Here is a 22,439-nt window from a genome sequence, read left to right on the forward strand (position 1 = left end):
TGTGTTTTCCTTACACTACACTGATTCTCTCCTCCCCCCACACACACACACACACACACACACACACACACACACACACACACACACTAGTTACCATACAAGTAACATGTCCATGTTAGCAAGTACACTCACCTGCATGACCAGACTCATGACAGACCAAAAGTAATAGGGATTCTTCGGAACAATCTTATAAAGTGCCATGCCAGCCTAAGAGGAAACAGAAAATTCCACACCAACCTAAGTACAACACTTCAATATACTGCAGTAAACCTCAATGAATACACTGTCCGGGATGAGATAAATCACAAGTCTAATTCTTGGTTGTAACAAAAATCAAATTATTAGCAAATTAATTATTTGTTTTCCCTCATTTAAAATCATATCTACTTCACCTGCACATAAATCAAAGCAGGAGGCAGGGTGGAGTTTTTTTAAGGTAGCATGAATAAACGAGGCTGTTACACCCCCGGCACTGATGGACAAGAAGCACAATAGAATTTTACAAAGGCTCATGTTATCAAGCGACAGGGCGGCATGTGGTGCAGTGGTTAGCAACGTAGCCTACGGCGCTGAGGACCGGGATTCGAATCCCGGCCTGGGTCACTCTCTCTGTGGAGTGTACACATTCTCCCTGTGTCTGCGTGGGTTTCACCCCCATATCCCAAAGATGTGCAGGGTACATGAATTGGCCATGCTAAATTGCCCCTAAATTGGAAAAAAATAATTGGGTACCCTAAATTTATTTTTAAAATGTTATCAAGCGACTTTTGCTTGAAAAAGCTTTTGAGGACTTTGCCAAAAATTCAAACACAGAAAACTACAGCACAAATCCTGAGGAAAAGGAGTTGACATCCTCAAAAAAAAACTAAAGATGCCAAAATCCAACCTGGGCTGGTTTAGCACACTGGGCTAAATAGCTGACTTTTAAAGCAGACCCAGGCAGGCCAGCAGCACGGTTCGATTCCTGTACCAGCCTCCCCGAACAGGCGCGGAATGTGGCGACTAGGCGCTTTTCACAGTAACTTCATTTGAAGCCTACTTGTGACAATAAGCGATTTTCATTTTCAAAAAGAAATAATTCTACGATAATTTATGTTTACAACTTTTAGTACACCAAATTCAGAGAACAATATTACAATCAGCTCGTGGGCAGCACGGTAGCATAGGGGTTAGCACTAAGGCTTCACAGCGCCAAGGTTCCAAGTTCGATTCCAGGCTTGGGTCACTCTGTGCGGAGTCTGCATGTTCTCCCCATGTCTGCGTAGGTTTCCTCCCGGTGCTCCGGTTTCCTCCCACAAGTCCCGAAAGATGTGCTATTAGGTAATTTGGACATTCTGAATTCTCCCTCTGTACCCGCACAGGCGCCAGAATGTGGCGACTAGGGGATTTTCACTGTAACTTCATTGCAGTGTTAATGTAAGCCTACTTGTGAAACTAATAAAGATTACGGGAGAAATAAAGAGTATTATTATCACACTAATGGAGATTAAGTTTTCAACATGTATTAGCCAACCATGTTTTTATCTGAAACTCAGCTATTCCAAAAGGCATAATGGTAGAGATGGGATTCAGGTTTCATACAAGTTACTGAGTGGTGAAAATAAATAAATAGGATGGGCATATATAGTCACGTGTTGTCCAGGGAAATTACTTAAAAACAGAATTGGCAAAAGACATCAGAACTACATTGCAGTGTTAATGTAAGCCTACTTGTGAAACTAATAAAGATTATAGAAGGACAAAACAGCATGAGTTAACTGATCTCAATAAAAACTAGGCCACTTGTATTTGAAATATAATGGAATTCAACAAAATTAACATGGTGAACAGGCCGAGGGGTTGCACAACAGCCTGTGACCTTTAGTCAAGTCCATAAATATCCATCCAATGTATCTTACAAATCTATATCCGTGTATTGCTGAAAAATGGCACATGTTGTCGAAGCTTTTCATCTTGCACTCATCAGAACAATTCGTAATAATACCAAATGCAACGGGAACATTAATTTAAAATGAGCTCCCGTTCCTTGGCGTGCCAGTTGCGAAATCTGCCAGGAGGTTCTCCACTCATGTCTAACACACACCTAGCTTCACTGATCAATACATGCACTGGGATCCCTACGGTTCCACGTGCTATGAGATCACCCTTATTGGCAACCTCGTAAATATGGCCTAGGCCATTTCGACACCATTCAACCTTGATGTTGAAATAGGCAGCATCAAAGCAACCTTGCGAGATAATGGCTGCTCAGGTAAGTCCTCACTGCATATTGTGAATACGCATGAAAGGTTGGCACTATTGGTCCTGTAAAGTGCCCAGTGTACCTCAGATTACGCTGGAAGTACAAGGTATCTCAAAAAGTTGAGCAAACGGCTAAGTTAACCGTTTCACGATGCTCCCATGCAGTAGCACGAGGAGTGTGCACCACTAACAAGATCTGCCTTCAAACCAAAAAGACACTCTGCTTATCATACAAATGAGTAATGGAGTAATGTGATACATGAATTTCAGTGCCAACGTGATGCCATCTACATCCCAAAGACTGGTGGATCATATAAAACAGTATGTCTCTTTGGCTGTTCGCAACAGGCAAGGCACAGATTGCAACCAACCAGCCACACTTGTAAAACTCAAAACAATGTCCAACATTAGATGTGATTCCACGATTGGACAACATTTGCTAAACAATCGTGAGTGTGCTAAGAATTACACTGACAACCAATTCCATAGAACACCTACAGTGCACAAGGACGCCATTCAGCCCGTTGGGTCTGCACCAACCCTCTGAAAGAGCATCCCATCTAGGCCCACTCCCCCACCCGATCCTTATAACCCCACATAATCTGCACATCTTTGGACACCAAGGGGCAATTGTAGCATGGCAAATCCACCTAACCCACACATCTTTGGGCAGAGGGGGGAACCGGAGGTAACCCATGCAGACATGGGGAGAACGTGCAATCTCCACATAGACAGTCACCCAAGGCCAGAATTGAACCCGGGTCCCCTGGCCCTGTGAAACAGCTGTGCTAACGACTATGCCACTGTGCTGCCCCAAGATCATCAATCAGGCTCACAGTGTGGCGCACTTACATGAGCAAGGTGGTACATATATTAAGACATAGGGCCCTGTTCTTTGCAGACAGAAAGAACATGTACACACATTCATGTTTCAACTAAACAAAATAGGCGATGCCCAGTTTCTGGTCCATTCCCTTTCTCCAGGACAATGTCTGGTTTAGCACACTGGGCTCAATCGCTGACTTTGAAAGCAGACCAAGCAGGCTCCCCGAACAGGCGCCGGAATGTGGCGACTAGGGGCTTTTCACAGTAACTTCATTGAAGCCTACTTGTGACAATAAGCAATTTTCATTTCATTTCATGACCAGAGTCAACCAGTCTAGTTAGAATTTAAACAAATTTTGGCAGTTATCTGGCCATTGTTCTCCAATTAACACTTTCCGCTATCTTACCATTATTCCGCTATTAGCACTCTTCGCCTTAATGTCATCATTAACACACCATTTTTATTTTCTTGCGTCCATTACAACTTTGTCAATCTCTCCTCAGCTCCTGCCTATCCCTGACCTGCCATTTAGCCCCACCCTACTCTCCAACTATACATTTCATTACATTTCTATCCCTCTTCACTTCTGTAGAAGGGTCATATAGATCAGAAATGTTAACTCTGTTTCTTTCTCCAAAGATGCTGTCGGACCTGCTGAGTTCATCCAGCATTTTCTAATTTTATTCTTGGCATTTGTCAGTCTTAAATTTACTCCATGGCAATGCCTCTACCAATCAGTCCACTTGACAACCAATCAGTACTCTCTTTGCATACAATATAACTTATTGATTTCTGCTGATGTGATTTGTCCTGATGAATGCATGTGGTACTGGGGACAGCCTGACAGAGGGGGAAAAGACGTATAGGCCAAAAACAGGAATTACCAAATCAAGCCCTGGTTGGAATCGATACTGGCCGTCTGCCAGAGCACTGAAGTCAACACAGAAACTCATTTTTGTATGGAACTTTGTGATTACCCACTTAGACTAGTTATCACGTTTACACAAAAGGGCAAAAGACCATGCTATGAATATGTAACTTTGAGATAGTAGTGACCAACTTTGCAGCAGGTATGAACGATAAACAAAGAGGCCACCAGACTACAAAATGGGCTAATAGCTGGTCAGACAAGAGAGTTTCAGAGGACAATGGATCTTGATTGAATTGCCATGGCTGAACTGGATAATAATCTTTATTATTGTCACAAGTAGGATTACATTAACACTGCAATGAAGTGACTGTAAAAATCCCCGATCGCTACACTCCGGTGCCTGCTCGGGTACACAGAGGGAGAATTCAGATTGTCTAATTCACCTAACAGGCACGTCTTTCAGGACCTGCGGGAGGAAACCGGAGCACCCGGAGAATACCTCCCCAGACACGGGTAGAATGTGCAGTCTTTGCACAGACAGTGACCCAAGTGGGAATCGAACTCAGGATCCTGGTGCTGTGAAACTTTCTTTTTTTTTTTAAATTTAGATACCCAATTAATTTTTTTCCAATTAAGGGGCAATTTAGCGTGGCCAATCCACCTAATCTCCACATCTTTGGGTTGTGGGGGTGAAACCCACACCGACATGGGGACAATATGCAAACTTCACACCGACATTGACCCAGGGCTGGGATTCGAACCCGGGTCCTCAGCACCGCAGTCCCAGTGCTAACCACTGCGCCACATGCCACCCTAGCACTGTGAATAATAATATTTAAAAATAAGAATAAAATAAATAATCTTTATTGTCACAAGTAGGCTTACGTTAACACTGCAATGAAGTTACTGTGAAAAGCCCCTAGTCGCCACATTCCGGTGCCTGTTCGGGAACACAGAGGGAGAATTCAGAATTCTCAACCGGTACGGGAATTGAACCTGCGCTGCCGGCATTGTTCTGCATCACAAACCAGCTGTCTAGCCCACAAGCAGCAGTGCTAGCCACTGTGTCGCCCATATTATCCGCTTTATGAGTTTAAGTCCTGATAGAACTCAGGCCAGGTGTGTGCATGTATCATGACTCAGCACTAGCAGAACCTGGATAAAAGAAGAAACATCAGAACGTATCGCCAACGACAACCTGGAGCAACCATCACAGAAGTGAAGCCCTGAGCTCAGAGAAGAAGATATCCACATCGAGTGATCGTAGTTGGCTAACCTGCTTCACTACGGTGGGTAATATCTAGAGCTCAGTTGTGAGTCTGAGTCATATTCTGTGTTGTGGTAAAATGGACAACGGTCTGAATTTTAGGCCCGATAAAATTGGGCTTTAAATTAAGAATTGAATATTTTAAATCAAACCACAGTCAGCTCCAGACAGGCCTACTGGGAATTCAAACAGCCATGTTCAAATCCACTGAACAGAGACAGAGTCAGGGCATTTCTGGGCCTGCCCTGTCAACAAGACATCAGGAGAAAATCGGTCCCATTCAAATGGATCGATTGTTCTGGATTGCCCAGATAAAGTTAGACCTCTGGCACCCAGTTACCATATATGGAGTATGGTTACGTGCGAACCTGGTGTCCTGCAGAGTTGCAATCGGTAATTTCAATTGGTGTTGTGAAACCGCGCCCCCCGGACCTCATTGGCTATGGGCTAGAGAACGCTCTGGAAAGGCACGAAGAGGGGTATAAAGATTGATCATCCAGGACGCTCTCCAGCGAAGACTCGGCGCAGAGGTAACAGAGAAGATTAGATGAGTGATCAGAGATGGAAGGAAGCAGCATGAGCGACCCACCTGATGAAGGCCCTGAGACAGCCAAGACTTCAAGACTCAAAGAATTGGACCTGCAGCTCAACTGAGTTCATAGGCACGGGTAGTGTTAAGGATCTTGGTCTTATTATTATTTGGTATAATTTGAGGGGGATTAACTGTCTTACTGGGTTTAATAATAAATTTGGTTGAATCATAAACTTATATTTGTCCTTTGTTCATCTCTCAAATAAGGATACCCAGGTAAAACGTTTGAGTTATAAACTGGTCAAAGTGTCTGAGGTTTTACAGACAACAGTGTGATTGGTTTTGAAGATTGTAATACCTAAATAAAACAGAAACGATAATGAGCACTTTCTTGCCTGTCCAAGCTGATTGATAAGGGGGGGGGGAAGAGAGAGAGAGAGAGAGAGAGAGAGAGAGAGAGAGAGAGAGAGAGAGAGAGAGAGAGAGAACATTTCAGAGTAAAAGAAAACAAATGTCATGCATACTGCAGTTTAGCAACATAGTACAGCATCGCTCTATTGATGCTGCTAGACCTGCTGAGTTTTTTCAACACTTCCTGTTTTTAGTACAGCATTCTGCCTGGTCATCAATCACAAGTCAATGTTGCATTTTGCTCGGGACAGTAAAAACTAATTCAATGCTGTACAAATAGTACCTGTTGCATTTTCTTGTATTCTCCAACCCTGGCATATGCCATAAAGAGATGCGAGTGATACTCCTCACTGCTGGGGACTTTCCGCACAGCAGCCTCATACAGCTTTGTGACCAGTTCAGCTGAAAAAAGAAGCGCAAGTAACTCTGAGATGAAAGGGGGATAAAAGGCAGTCTATTCAATACATCACATTTTCATGCAAAATATATTAAACCAAGATTTTTACACAAAATACGTTCTGGGTTCCAGAGCAAAGTCGCCATAATCCCAGATGACCACAGGCTGCTTTCCCCTTTAAAGGGGGGGGGGAACTGACTGGTGGAGATTTAACCCCAGGGTGACCCTGGGGTTCTCTCAGATGAGGAGCGAAGTTCAGAAGGCCGGGCCTCCATGAATAACCTACTCCGGCAGGAATTGAACCCGTGCTATTGGCCTCACTCTGCCTCACGAACCAGCTGTCCAGCCAACTGAGCTAAACCAGCCCCAATATTTTGTTCCTTGACTGGGAATTTAACCCAGGCAGCAGCGGTGAAAGCGCCAAATCCTAACCACTAGAGACCACTGGATTCCACAGATAAGGGGCTGATAGCATAGTGGTAATATTATTGGACTAGTAATCTAGAGGTCCCGTCTCAGGCTCCAGAGACAGACACTCAAATCCCACCATATCAGATGGCGGAATTTAAATAAATTAATACATCTGGAATAAAATGCTGCTCTCAGTAATGATAATCAGAATAGCCACCAGGTTCACTAATGTCCTTTGTGGGAGGACGTTTGATGTCCTTGCCCGGTATGGCCTGCAAGTGACTACAGAACTAAGCATTGTGATTGACTCTTAAATGCTCTCTGAAATGGCCTATCAAGCCACTCAACAAAAGCAATTAAGGACAGGAAATAAATGCTAGCCTTGTCAGCAATGTTTACGTCCCAAAGTCAAATAAAAAAGACAATTCAATAGTTTTCAGCAGTAACTGAGGCATAGAGAGCTGGGCCCAAAATTCAATCCTTAGTTTGTGTCGAGTTATCTAATCTCAATCAAGGTGGCTCCAAGTGCCTGAAACTGGTCTTAATACATTTGAGCTAGGGTGGGGAATTTCTGCCATGTTCTGGCCCAGTCACTATGTCTGTCCAAATCCTCCTGTGGCTGAAAATTCTTCCTCACAACATACATTCCCACCTAACTTTGTATCATTCCCACCTAACTTATCATCCGCGAATGTGGGAATTATTACATTTGGTCCCCACATACAAATCATTGATATAATTCTTTAGTGGATGTCACTAGAGCAGATTAGTTTCTCTGTGCAAACATGAACAACTTTAGCTCTAATTTTCAAACATTGTTCAGGAAAGGTGATCCAAGGGACATATTCTCTAGGTGGGTACATGAATTGCACAATGATTTTCTAACAAGACACTAATTTGAGCCCTTTTTGCTCCTCTCTCCCCCCCTGTCCTTCTCCAAGAGAACTTACGTCTGTGCATCTCACGATAAAGAATAGTGAGAGCTTGTAAGGAGTTGTCATCTGTCGGTTCAAGTGCAGCTACCTCTTGTGCCACAGCAAATGCCTCTTCTTGTTTCCCTGTTCGCTGCAGGCCAATTGCCTTCAGAACCTAATAGGCCAGACCAGAAAAAGGAAATTCTAAAGATTCTATATTCATTAACAGTCATTACTTAACACTTTGGTACCAACACTTTGGTATCAATATGATATAGGGAGGAAAATGTACACGAGACATTGCTTAGTGAACATGTTTCTCAACCAATATTCTTAATTAATGACTTCAAATTATTCCCATTGTTGAATCTATTTTGAATCATACTATATTTGCGTGTTAGCTCGAAAAAGGAGAACATAGAACAGTACAGCACAGAACAGGCCCTTCGGCCCTCGATGTTGTGCCGAGCATTGTCCGAAACCAAGATCAAGCTATCCCACTCCCTGTCATTCTGGTGAGCTCCATGTGCCCATCCAATAACCGCTTGAAAGTTCCTAAAGTGTCCGACTCCACTATCACAGCAGGCAGTCCATTCCACACCCTAACCACTCTCTTGAGTAAAGAACCTACCTCAGACATCCCTCCTATATCTCCCACCCTGAATCTTACAGTTATGCCCCCTTGTAACAGCTACATCCACCCGAGGAAATAGTGTATGAACGTCCACTCTATCTATCCCCCTCATTATCTTATAAACCTCTATTAAGTCGCCTCTCATCTTCCTCCGCTCCAAAGAGAAAATGCCCCCTCAACCTTTCCTCATAAGACTTATTCTGCAAACCAGGCAGCATCCTGGTAAATCTCCTAGAGAACAAATTTATTTCAATATGTTTGGCATAAAAGAGGGAGAAAAACAGTTTCTTACAACTTAAAAAAATAATCCTGCCCATTACAATTTTTTAGAAATAGCAATGGAAATCAGACATTTCATCCTGGATTATGAACTACAGCCTCAAGAACAAAAGCTAAAAATATTTGCCGCTGTTTGAAAATGAGAAGCACATGAACATTTCCTGATCAAACAACTGAACTCTGAATGACCTATGATATGTTGTGTCCCTAAAAGGACAAAACTTTACCTTAGCAGAATTGTGAATTCTCTACTAAGTGGTACAACACTTCTGTCATTATAAAACAGATTGGACTTACAAGACTAACATCACAGAAGAGCTTCTAATATTGGCTTTGGTACAAAACACCAACAATTGAAAACCAAACAATAATATTATTTACTACTTCTTATCTTGAAATAACCATGAGAGGTTATTGAAATAATAAGAAAAATCAAACAGCTCCATATCAAGAGAAATATTGCCAATACTTAGGCTTTCAACTGAAGGCAGGATCTACTTAGACCACATCTCCACGGGGAATTCCTGAGCAGTGTCTTTAAACAGACAGGCCAACTTAGCAATTACCATTATAATCATGCTCCAAGCTACCCAACCGTGAGATGAGTTATAGATTGTGTTCCACTTTTGAAAACTATTGCTATGTTTGCTTACCTTTGCACAGTGAAGGTCTTTGTGTTTTTTGAGTAGTTTGTCAGCTTGCTGTATAGCCATCTTGTTATTGCCATTGTCCAGATAATCTGTGCAACAAATACAACATATCATTTTCTTGGTTCCACATGGCGGGGAAAGAGTGTCGGGGATTTAAATTGAAAAATACTGGCATGGAAAACTCATGCAGGATCAAGCACACCAACATTTTTTTTCAATTTAGAGTACCCAATTCATTTTTTCCAATTAAGGGGCAATTTAGCTTGGCCAATCCACCTAACCTGCACATCTTTGGGATGTGGGGGTGTAACCCACGCAAACAAGGGGAGAATGTGCAAACTCCACACGGACAGTGACACAGAGCCGGGATCGAACCTGGGACCTCGGCGCTGTGAGGCTGCAGTGCTAACCACTGCGCCACTGTGCTGCCCCGCACACCAATATTTTGAGTGCAACTGAAGCACTGTCGTAAAATGTGCAACAAAGGAGAGTTTGCTTTGCAAACCTTGAGGGCAGCATGGTGGCTAGCTCTGCTGCCTCACAGCACCGAGGGCCTAGGTTTGATCCCGGTCCCAGTCTGTGTGGAGTTTGCACATTCGCCCCATGTTTGCATGGGTTTCACCCCCACAACCCAAAAATGTGCAGGGTAGGTGGATTGGCCACGCAAAGTTGCCCCTTAATTGGAAAACTTTTTTTTGCTTTGCACCCCTTGGTACCATTCACATCAGGTGCTTGAGAGAACATAGTGTTTGACTTCAATGCTTATTCCAGCACTCAGAAGCTCTAACACTATGTGTGCGAGAAGTTTTTTAAAAATATATTTTTATTATCCTTCTTTTTCACATTTTCATCCAAATTTACACCCACCAACAATCAACGGTAACAAATACAATGTCAATCCCCTGACCAACAATTCCTCTCTCCCACCAACCCCAAACAACCCTCAAAATTTTAAATACAAACATCAAAGAAAAGGATTCAGGAATCCACCATCCACCCATATATAGTCACCAACAACATACAGTCCAATCCCCCCCCGCCAATGTTTGATGTCATCAAATTCTTGAAAGTGCATAATAAACAAAGTTCATGAACTGTAGAACCCTACCATCCTTCACCTCAACTCAAACTTCACCTTCTCGAGTGTTAAAAACTCCAACAGAGGGCAGCACGGTGACGCAGCCTCCCGTAACAGCCTCCCCGAACAGGCGCCGGATGTGGCGACTAGGGGCTTTTCTCAGTAACTTCATTTGAAGCCTACTTGTGACAATAAGCGATTTTCATTTCATTTCATTTCAGTGGGTAGCACTGCAGCCTCACGGCGCCGAGGACCCATGTTCGATCCCGGCTCTGGGTCACTGTCCTTGTGGAGTTTGCACATTCTCCCCGTTTTTGCGTAGGTTTTGCCCCTGTAACCCAAAGATGCGCAGACTAGGTGGATTGGCCATGCTAAATTGCCCCTTAATTGGAAAAATTAATTGGGTACTCTAAATTTTAAAACAACTCCAACAGATACCCCCACCATGCCAGAGCACAGGGTGGAGAAGCTGACCTCCACCTCAACAGGATCCGCCTTCGGGCGTTCAGCGAGGCGAAGGCTCAGACATCTGTCTGAGGACCCGGCTCAAGCCTCACATGTACCACCTTTGAAATTACCCTGAACACCTCCCTCCAATGCCCCTCCAGCTTTGGACAGGACCAAAACATATGAACGTGGTTTGCACCCCCACCACCCGCAACGTTCACAAACATCCTCTACCCCCTCAAAGAGCCGGCTCATCCTCGCCTTTGTGAGGTGCGCCCTATACACCACTTTCAGCTGTATGAGCCCCAACCTCGCGCATGAAATGGAGGCATTTACCCTCCGGAGCATCTCACACCACAACCCCTCCTCCATGCTCGCTCCCAACTCTTCCTCACACTTTGCCTTAATCCCCTCCAGTGGTGCCTTCTCTTCTCCCAGAGTCACCCCAGAAATTGCTGACACCACCCCTTCTCCATTCCCCTTGCTGTCAGCACCTCATCCAATAGTGTGGAGGCCAGCGCCACCGGAAAGCTCTGTATATCCTTCTTAACGAAATCTCGGACCTGCATATACCTAAACATTTCCCCCTTCCCCAATCCATATTTCGCCCTCTGCTCCTTCAATCCCGCAAACCGGCCCCCGAGAAACAAATCCTTTAATGCCCTAACTCCCCTCTCCTCCCATCTCCAAAAATTCCCATCCCACTTCCCTGGCTGTGATTCCCCGAATCGGCATTTCCCTTGGCCTAAAGTGCTGGCGCAATTGCCTCCAGATTTTCAACGTTGCTACTACTACCGGACTCCCTGAGTATTTCCCCTGGGCCATCGGGAGTGGTGCTGTTGCCAACACCCTCAGCCCCGACCCCCTACACAGACTCTCCTCCATTCTAACCCACTGGGAGATTCCCCCCTCCCCCAAGTATGCGAGAAGTTGACTGACTTCACATGGCCAACTAAGACAGGACCACTTATGGCCTTGAATGCATAGTACCTGTAATTCCTTACCCTCGCACTATCTTATAGTTATTTGAAGAATAGTTATGCACAGTCATTATACAGCAATAAGATTCTGTACCAGCTATGCATACATGTAACCATTCCTTCAATTATATCTTTAGGATTCAATCAGGACAAATCCTTCCATCTCAATGAAGCTCCATGATCTGTGGACATTTAATAGGCCTGCTGAAAACTCATTGCTCCGTGAAATTACTATTCGCCATCTTCAAAATTCTAACATCTATCTCTGTTCTGGTTTGCAAGAGAAGGTGTAACATGTCAAGAAGGAGCATGACAGAGGAGGTCACTGTTGTGTTCGATGGCTTCCCTGATCATGAATTTCCACATAGAACACGAAGATGTGATTGCTATCACTATTTATTCTTGACATGCTTGATGGTAACCATGCATTTCTATGTACAGACAATTCTGTCTACGTTACTGTGAAACTAAGGAGGGAGGCGACTATCCTCTTGTCCGTCCTCCTACCACCAAATGCCTGTGTCTCATCCGTCCCCAGGTATGTATGTATCTGTATGGGTGTCTGGTTCCACCTGCTAGCGGGAGGTCATAACTGTCCCTACATGTATTGGTCAGCCACTATGTACACTGGTGCTGTTATATACAAATATATACATTGGTGCAACGGTACAGTTATGCATAGATATGCTGGTGCGCATATGACCACAGTCACCTTACCGCTCTCCCCAACTTCACCACTTTAGGCTTTCTTGAGTAATTAACAGTTCAGTCTCCCAAGCAAGAGATTAGAGTTCCTATGTTAGAGGCTTCCTACAGCTCAGGAGTTCCAAAGGCCACTCACATGTATATGGAAATTTCTGTCAACAGGCAGCATGACAACAAACCAGAAAGTTGTTTGATATAGGAGGGGAATATATACCATAAATTGTACATGCACTAATTTATATCACGTGATAATGTTCAAACGTTGTTGCCACCCAAGATGGCTTACTAACCAATATGCTGTTGAGCTAGATAAAATGGCAGAGATTCGACAAGCACTATCTCCATCCTGAATTTTTTGAAATAAATTTAGAGTACCCAATTTTGTTTTTCCAATTAAGGGCCAATTTAGCGTGGCCAATCCACCCAACCTGCACATCTTTTGGGTTGTGGGGGCGAAAGCCACGCAGACACGGGGAGAATGTGCAAACTCCACATGGACAGTGACCCAGGGCTGGGATTCGAACCAGGGTCCTCAGCGCCGTAGTCCCACTCCATCCTAAATTCTGACATCACCTCACCCATCTTACTGATGTGATTAGGTGGCAGAAACAATCAAGGGAGTTGTGCCATGTAAAGAGTCACTCGTTTTCTGACACCAGAAGTCTAAAATGAGCAGTGGAAATTAGTACTCTCATGACAGAAAACAGTATACCATTAAAATTTGCTCATCAACTTTACATTGTTATGTGGTTAGCCCTGCTGCCTCACAGTGCTGAGGTCCCAGGTTCGATCCCAGCTCTGGGTCAATGGCCGTGTGGAGTTTGCACATTCTCCCTGTGTTTGCGTGGGTTTCACCCCCACAACCCAAAGGTGTGCAGTGTAGATGGATTGGCCATGTTAAATTGCCCCTTAACTGGGGAAAAATGAATTGGATACTCTAAATTTAAAAAAAAACACTTTACATTGTTATGGAGTATAGAAAATTGTGGTTTGGTGTGTCAAACAACAGAGCGAAGTATGGAGGAAGGATAGGCCATTCAGCTCAATACCACTCCATCCAAAAATGTGCATGGACCCACTTTCTCCCCATACACCACTTTAAGGAAAGTCAAATTCATCCCTGCCCTTCCCCGGAATGTATCAAATGAGGCTATTAATATCTCTTTATTTCACCTCTCTCCTCCTCAGTAGATATCCATCCAGCTCTCTTTTGGAAAGCAAAATCTGATTTATCAATGATTCCTTACAACATGAGCTCCTGACTGTGGCAGAGTCACAGAGATTTCTTTAAAACAGTAATGGAGATTTCAAACACATTTGAAAAATGTATGTGGAATCGTGACTTCAGTGGCTTCCATGGTCTCCCAAAAGTCCAAACACGCTTTTTTTTGTCTGGCCCCAATGTCACTGTGAATGCCGTGTAACATCACAGTGCGTGTATATGTGTGTTTGTCATCATGTCTCAAGGACAATGCCAAATAGGGTTTGGCACTGAAAACCAAAGCAAATGTTATTCTTAAAGTTAATAATAATTTAATAATCTTTATTGTCACAAGCAGGCTTACATTAGGGCAGCACGGTAGCACAGTGGATAGCATTGTGGCTTCACAGCGCCAGGGTCCCAGGCTCGATTCCCCGCTGGGTCACTGTCTGTGTGGAGTCTGCACGTTCTCCCCGTGTCTGCGTGGGTTTCCTCCGGGTGCTCCGGTTTCCTCCCACAGTCCAAAGACGTGCCGGTCAGGTGGATTGGCCATGCTAAATTGCCCTTCGTGTCCAAAAAGGTTAGGAGGGGTTATTGGGTTATGGGGATAGGGTGGAAGTGAGGGCTTAAGTGGGTCGGTGCAGACTCGATGAGCCGAATGGCCTCCTTCTGCACTGTATGTTCTATGTACATTAACACTGCAATGAAGTTACCGTGAAACGCCCCTAGTCGACACATTCCGGCACCTGTTCGGGTACACTGAAGGAGAATTCAGATTGTCCAAATTACCTAACAGCACATCTTTTGGGACTTGAGAGGGGAAACCGGAGCACCCGGAGGAAACCCATGCAGAAATGGGGAGAACATGCACACTCCACACAGACAGTGACCAAAGCCGGCAATCGAACCTGAGACCCTGGTGCGGTGAAGCGGCAGTGCTAACCACTGTGCTGCCATGCTGCCCGTAAGTAATATGCAGAGTCTGCACATTCTCCCTGAGTCTGCGTGGGTTTCCGGGTAGTCCGGTTTCCTCCCACAAGTCCCGAAAGACGTGCTGGGAGGCGAATTGGACATTTTGAATTCTCCCTCTGTGTACCAGACTAGGGGCTTTTCACAGTAACTTAATTACAGTGTTAATGTAAGCCTACTTGTGACAATAAAGATTATTATAATATTCTTAGCTCTTCCAAAGACTCAGTGGGCAACAAGACATTTATGATAAATAAACCACTAGATTTGGAAGAGTCACAGAGATCAAACCTGGATCTTCTGTCTTTGTTGTTAACTGTTCTTGGCAGGGGCCATAGCTGGAGCACTAAAACTTGGCATAACACCTGGGAACAAAATTCCCAGACTGGGAGGCATGGCAAGGTACAGAACCCAGAGAGGCTTCCTGTCACTCAAAACAGGGGTGTCAAAGGTTTAGTAAGGATTGGAGATAATTTTTATGTATTTCTCCCTTGTTTGATTATTGTATGATTACTCACTCTTTTAAAGCAAGTACTTGACCCAAAAAATAGATCCATAATACTCTCATTAGATTTGGGCAGCATGGTGGTGCCCTGGTTAGCACCGCTACCTCACGCCGCTGAGGACCTGGGTTGAATCCTGGCCTCGGGTCACTGTCCGTGTGGAGTTTGCACATTTTCCCTTTGTCTGCGTGGGTCTCACCCCCACAACCCAAAGATGTGTGGGGTAGGTGGATTGGCCATGCTAAATTGCCCCTTAATTGGAAATAAAAATAATTGGGTACTCTAATTTTTTTTAACGTACTCTCATTAGATTTTGGACAGAGGTACTTGTAGTGGAATTCTGAGAATAGCCTGGAATACATCAATCCATCCCACGGGTTGAGGTGCAGCAGGTTGGAGAAAGGTTTTCTTATTATGGGTTTTGTTCCTCAAATCTGAAATTAGCATGCACAGTATCAAAGCATCATTAACCAATGTGCTCACATTATGACAGCATGCCCAGCTCTCATGTGCTTTATAGCTGGCATGTACACACTGTTTGGTGTTCAATAATTATGAATGACTGGAATCATATAACCTTACAGGACAGAAAGGCTCTGCAGTTTGTGACAGTTCTTTGAATGAACTGTTTAGTCCCACTTTTTCTCTGCAGCCCTGCAAGTTTTTTCTTTTCAGGTATACATCTCCAGAGGAGATGGTGGCATAGTGCAAAGTTACTGGACTAGTAATCCAGAAGAGACCCAGGCTAATGCTATGGGGACATGGATTCAAATCCCAGATAGCAGCTGGCGGAATTTAAATTCAATTAATAAATCTGGAATACAAAGTCAGTCACAGTAACGGTGACCATGGCAAATATCATCAATTGGTATAAAAACTCCTTTAGTGAATGTCCTTTCAGAAAAGAAATCTGCCACTCTTACCCGTCTGCCCCACATGCGACTCCAGACCCACAGCAATGTGGTTGACTATTAACTGCCCTCTGCAGTAGCCTAGCAAGCCGCTCATAGAACATAGAACAATACAGCGCAGTACAGGCCCTTCGGCCCACGATGTTGCACCGAAACAAAAGCCATCTAACCTACACTATGCCATTATCATCCATATGTTTATCCAATAAACTTTTAAATGCCCTCAATGTTGGCGAGTTCACTACTGTAGCAGGTAGGGCATTCCACGGCCTCACTACTCTTTGCGTAAAGAACCTACCTCTGACCTCTGTCCTATATCTATTACCCCTCAGTTTAAAGTTATGTCCCCTCGTGCCAGCCATATCCATCCGCGGGAGAAGGCTCTCACTGTCCACCCTATCCAACCCCCTGATCATTTTGTATGATCCTATCCCTCAGTTCAAGGGAAATTAGGGATGGGCAATAAATACCGACCTTGTCACATCCCATTAAAGAATAAATAAAAAAATCCCATTCCATTTTTGAATTAAAATGTTAAATCTGCTTTAAACTGCTTGAAAGCATAAAGTGTGGATGTTTGTCCCTGCAGAGGAATGGTGGGACTAAACAGTTCTTTCAAAGAACCATCACAGACTCAATACTCTCCTTCTGTACTGTAAGGTTATAGATTCAATTCATTCATAATTATTGAAGGCAGAAAAATATTCGGAAATATGAAGAAATATCCTAGTTCTCTTTCTTGCTCCACAGACGCCGACAGACATGTTGAGCATTTCTAGCATTTTTTGTTCTCATTCTAATAGGAAATAGGAATCCTTCCTACTTGGATCTGAGATTCAATTTTACTGTTTCTATGAAAATTGTCAATCTGGTGTTTGTAATGAAGTTCTTGATCAGGATCGCATGAAAGCAAGTAAACTAAAACACCACTTGAAGGCCTCTGTCCTCAAAGATAAAATCACAGGAGCTTTTTTCAGTACTATCTCACAGGAACAGAAATAGGCAATTCAAACCTGTTAATTCAATGTTATCACGGCTGATCTAATTTACCTGCTTTTGATCCATATCCTTTGATACTCTTACCAAAAAAGATTGGTTCATCTCAGTGAAAATTTCAATTAACCCAGCATCCATAGCTTATTGGGGAAAGCACAGTAAAAAGTCTTACAACACCAGGTTAAAGTCCAACAGGTTTGTTTCGATGGGGAAACACAGCTCAACGCATCACACAAGCTTGCCACCCTCACATTGGTTCTGTCTACACCTCCCGCTGCCTCAGGAAGGCAGACAGCATTGTCAGAGACCCCTCACACCCAGGCTTTGCCCTCTCCCAGATCCTTCCATCAGGCAGAAGATGCAGACGTCTGAAGACCTGCACATCCAATCATAGGACCAACTTCTTCCCCACAGCTACTCGACTCCTCAACAACTCTCCCTTGGATTGATCTGTTCCCTGTAAGAACACTATTCACGACACCCTGTGCTGCTCTTGTTTGGCCCTTGTTCCACACTGTAACCAATCACTATTTGTTGACGTACCATTTGTCAATGTATTCTGTCGATTATTCTTTTGTATACTATGTATGTACTGTGTACGTTCCCTTGGTCGCAGAAAAATACTTTTCACTCTACTTCGGTACATGTGACAATAAATATCAATCAATCAATCAATCAGGTCACCCCTCAACCTCCGTCATGCTAATGAAAACAGTCCAAGTCTATTCAGCCTCTCTGTATAGTTAACAGTCATAGATAGAGGTAATGTTTTTTTAATGGTTTCCCTTTAAATACCAAACTGTCAACAGATGCTTTTTTTGTGGCAAAAGAAATATTGACTGCAATTTCTTTATTCTTTAAGCACAACCCTAAATTGTTACTTTAAACAATAATCACAATTATATCTTGTGTGGGTTGTTTAATCAGGTTATGGTCTCTTTTAGACCCAAATTCCCTCTTTAGTCACCTAAAACCTAAAAACATTCAAGTTGTGCTTGTGAAACAAGTGGCTTAGAGCTCTGCAAACACACCATTTGGAAAAAAAATGTTCTATAAGCAGTCAGATGATATTTCATATGTACAAAGAAAATGCACGTACTTGCACTGTAAACTCCCTCTGTTTGTGGGACCTTGCTGTGCATAAATTGATTACTGCATTTCACTATATTACAGCAGAAACTAAAAGTGTACTTAATTAATTGTAAAGCAGCTAGAGGCCATGAAAGCAGTTATATAATTATTTCTTCATCACTTCACACAATGTGGAAATTTACTTCTTTTTGGTATTAGATATAGTTTTTTTCTTCTAATCTCATGCTAGAAACCAAAAACAGAAAATGCTGGAAATACTCAGGTCGGGCAGCATGCGTGTAGAGAGAAAGAGCTGACATCTTAGGTGGATGACCGTTGCCCAAAACATTACTTGGTTCACTATCCACGGAAACTGCCTAAGCTGCTGAGAACTTGCAGCATTTTTTGATTTTAATTTTAGATCACCATCCCCAGCATTTTACTTTTCTTGAAGCTAGAAAATAATTGTCTTCAAATTGGTAATTGGAATACCATAAAGGTTGATAGACAAACACTTTGTCTTTGGTCTGCAACTTCCCAGCAGACAGCATGAAGCTATCAAAAGTGTATCAGGAAATCTTGTTTTTGATACTGTGGTCTTATCATTCAAAGGTAACTTGACTGCAATATTTAAACAGTGTACCTGAGGCCTACAGTAACTTATGTTTATATAGCACATTTAATATAATGAACTATGCCATGATGATGCACAGGACCATTATAAAACATGGTATGAAACTGAGCCACAAAGGAGATATTAGATCAGATGACCAAGAGCTTTGTCAGTGACATTGTTGAGGTTTTATGGGCTGAAATGGCAGGGTCTACAAGTCTCATGCCTACTCTGAGGATTATCTTTCCTGACGTCAGTTTTTTAAATTTGTAATTCACATCCTCGAAGATTCTCAATATGACAAGATCGTGACCTCAGCCATCGGCAAAAAAGGAGCCAGGGCATTTCCTTACAGGAAATGAGAGATGAGAAAAAACAAATTGCCCTTAATTACTCTGGTTTGTTGCTGAGGATTAGAAGACTAAAAGAATATGAAAGTATCTACTGACTTTCAGCTGGTGTGCAACAACGTGGGTAAACTCTAGACACAGAAAGATAAAATAAGACTTACGAGGAAGGGGGAATAAAACATATACACATCAGGTCTTACATGCCTACACTGATGTATATTTACTGACACAAACTGCTGCAATGGGGATATAAATAGCATCCCTTTTCATGACAAAATAGATCAAATAAATCTTTCATTATCTGTTAAGGCAGATCTACATTTCTCTTTAAACATAAAAAGATTCACAATTATAGAAGAGTGTTCACTTTATAAGATCATGAATGATCTTGACATGGTGGATATGGAAAAGATGTTTCCACTTGTGGTTAAGTCCAGAACAAAAGGGCGCTGTTTTAAAATTAGGGGTCGCCCTTACAGGACAGAGATGAGGAGAGCTTTTTCCCCTCAGAGGGTTGTGCGACTTTGAAAATCTCTGCCTCAGAAGCTGGTGGAAGCAGGGTCACTAAATATTTTTAAGACAGAGGTAGATTGATTCCCTTGCCTAACAAGAACCTAGTTATTGGGGTAGATGGGAATGTGTATCTCGAAACACAAACACATCAGCCATAACCTTACTGAATGGCCGACTTCTGCTCATATTTTGTATGTTCGTAATCAGTTATTTGATCATGAGCATCTCTGCTTGCCCCAGATCCACGAACCACAACAGTAACAAGAGCATCCTGGATTACTCAACACTTTAAATGCATCATAATTTACAGAATTGTTCTAAGCAGTGACACTTCCAACATAAAATATGACTAATGCTAACAAATCAGTTTCAGCAGAGGTTCAGCATTATAAATTATCCAATTACAATATTAATAGTAGAATGCAGAGTCTGGACTTCAGAGTCAAGTTCATCTTTTCCCACGCTTATGCACATTTTTTCCTTTCAAGCATTTATCAGATTCACATTGAAAGATATTGGATCTGCTTTTGCACTACATTCTACATCATAACGCCACACTATTAACGACGTTTCCTTTTGTCACCTCAAATTATTCTATCAATTACTATAAATCTAGAGTACAATGGATACCAACACACCTGGAATTTAAATCAAGCCCTTCATGACTTTCAACACCACTATCAAATCTCCCCCTAATCTCAGCTTCTGCATGTGGAGCAACCTCAATTTCTTTTCTCTCCAAGTACCAAGTCTTTCATTCCTGGCACCATTTCAACAAATCTCCTCTGCACTCTCCCTTAAAGCCCCAACATACTTCCTCAAGTGTGGTGCCCAAAATTGGCTGCAATACTCTATAAACCACATCTGCTAGACTGAAAAAATAAGTTAAATAAGTACATCAGTGGAGCAGCCTATCTATTTTATGACGAGAAAACAACTCAATTCGTATAAAATGTTGACCATTTGTCTATGACTATATTCCTTGTAATCTAATGACTCATTTACACCCAGGGCAGATAATTCAATTAAAAATTCATTTCAATCAATTGATACACGATTTAGAGAAAAATACATTAAAACAATAAAATCTTATACGTTAAATGCAAATGCACTGTAGCTCTCCAGTTAAATTAGTTATTTCCGGAAGGCGCTCAGTTCCAGCTGCCAGACAATTTGATTTTTAAGATTTAAAACATCCTCAGGCGGCAAAGTGCAAAGGTGCGCCGTCAACCAAAGTCCATTCACTTCAGCAGTTCCCGTTCCCATGGACTTACAACCGACACCTCAGCCGCTCTCTCCCAAACGTCCCGTCTCCGCCGTAATGGGGAATTCAACAAGTTCCAATGCAGAAAAACACATCGCTCTGGGCAAACTGCCGCCACACACAGACCCCAATAAACTCCGCCGAAAAACCTTTCTATTACAGAGAATATAATGATGACAGAATAGGAACCTCACACTGCCGCTAGACTGCATGACGATCGCCAGACGAGAAACGTCCGGTAGGAGTGGGCTCCTCAAGTGCTCTTAACTCGAGCTCGAGGATATATTTGCGGCCTAGCAATGAGGGGCGCCCCGGTGTGAAAGCGGCAGCGCCGCCAGCTTTCTCAAACTCTTGGATTTTGTAATTAGTGTGTGTTAGGGTGAACGCTGAAGGCACAAGATGACAAATCATTCTGTTACCATATATCGGACGCAACCTCCTGTCATTGGGATCCTGCACATGGCTACGAGCCGCCATGATGACTCTCTGCTACTGCACATGCGTGGTCCGACTCAAGCACTCTGGTTACTGCGCATGTCAATTGCCGGACAGGCTGCCGGCCCTGACACATGCGCGGTGTTCCTTTGTCAACTCAGCAGAGGTCAGAATTTGCTTTCCTTCAACCTTCCAAATGATCTCTCGTCCTTATTCTAACCAAGACTGACACATATTGCAAAATATAATTACATTGGCCTGCTGATTTTACAACGATTTTCTTCCCTTTTCAGTACTTCTTCTTTCCCTCAACAAAAGGAGGTATCTAGGGATTTAGATTTAAAATTTAGATTGCATTAAATGGAGGTGAAGATTTATTCAGAGGATGATGCGGGTTTGGAGCTCACTGCTTCAAAGGGTGGGAGAGGTAAAAACCTTCATCACAATCACAAAAACATGGATTATGCACTTGAAGGGGCTAGTTTAGCACAGGGCTAAATAGCTGACTTTTAAAACAGGCCATGGCAGGCCAGCAGCGCGGGTTCAATTCCTGTACCAGCCTCTCCGACCAGGCGGCGGAATGTGGCGACTAAGGGCCTTTCACAGTGTGGTAGTCACCACCGATGTATATATTGTATATATAGGATGTTGATATAGGTGCTTTACGGTAAGGCCCCTGTACTACAGGTACGGGGGTAGATCCCTGCCTGCTGGCTCTGCCCAGTAGGCGGAGTATAAATATGTGTGCTCCCAACACAGCAGCCATTTCGTCAGCTGCTGTAGGAGGCCACACATCTCTGTGCAATAAAGTCTTGATTACATCCTACTCTCGTCTTTGTGTAATTGATCATGCATCAATTTATTACACTGCGTTTTTCAGAAGATGGACCTCCGCATCAAGCCGGATCGCCTGCTGCTGCATCCGAAAGCAGACGACGCCAAAAAGGACTTTGAACATTGGCTAGCCTGT

At 43.2% G+C, this 22,439-nt stretch overlaps 1 protein-coding gene across 3 annotated transcripts in view; it reads right to left on the reverse strand.

Moving 5' to 3' along the window:
• The window catches only part of naa25 (N-alpha-acetyltransferase 25, NatB auxiliary subunit), a 125,758-nt gene extending 104,182 nt beyond the window's left edge, over positions 1–21,576 (reverse strand). For 2 of the 3 annotated variants that reach the window (XM_072485620.1, XM_072485533.1), the window contains exons 1-5: positions 21,454–21,576; positions 9,437–9,522; positions 7,907–8,045; positions 6,432–6,550; positions 133–207 (exon numbers count right to left, since the gene is read on the reverse strand). In XM_072485620.1, the coding sequence (XP_072341721.1) occupies positions 133–207; positions 6,432–6,550; positions 7,907–8,045; positions 9,437–9,522; positions 21,454–21,511 (477 nt within the window). In that variant the 5' untranslated portion in view covers positions 21,512–21,576. The remainder of the gene's footprint in view (positions 1–132; positions 208–6,431; positions 6,551–7,906; positions 8,046–9,436; positions 9,523–21,453) is intronic. The other variant, XM_072485702.1, reaches the window with a different exon arrangement.
• Between the last annotated feature and the right edge of the window lie 863 nt (positions 21,577–22,439).

Source organism: Scyliorhinus torazame, chromosome 1, assembly GCF_047496885.1.
Source record: "Scyliorhinus torazame isolate Kashiwa2021f chromosome 1, sScyTor2.1, whole genome shotgun sequence".
In the NCBI taxonomy this organism is placed as follows: domain Eukaryota; kingdom Metazoa; phylum Chordata; class Chondrichthyes; order Carcharhiniformes; family Scyliorhinidae; genus Scyliorhinus; species Scyliorhinus torazame.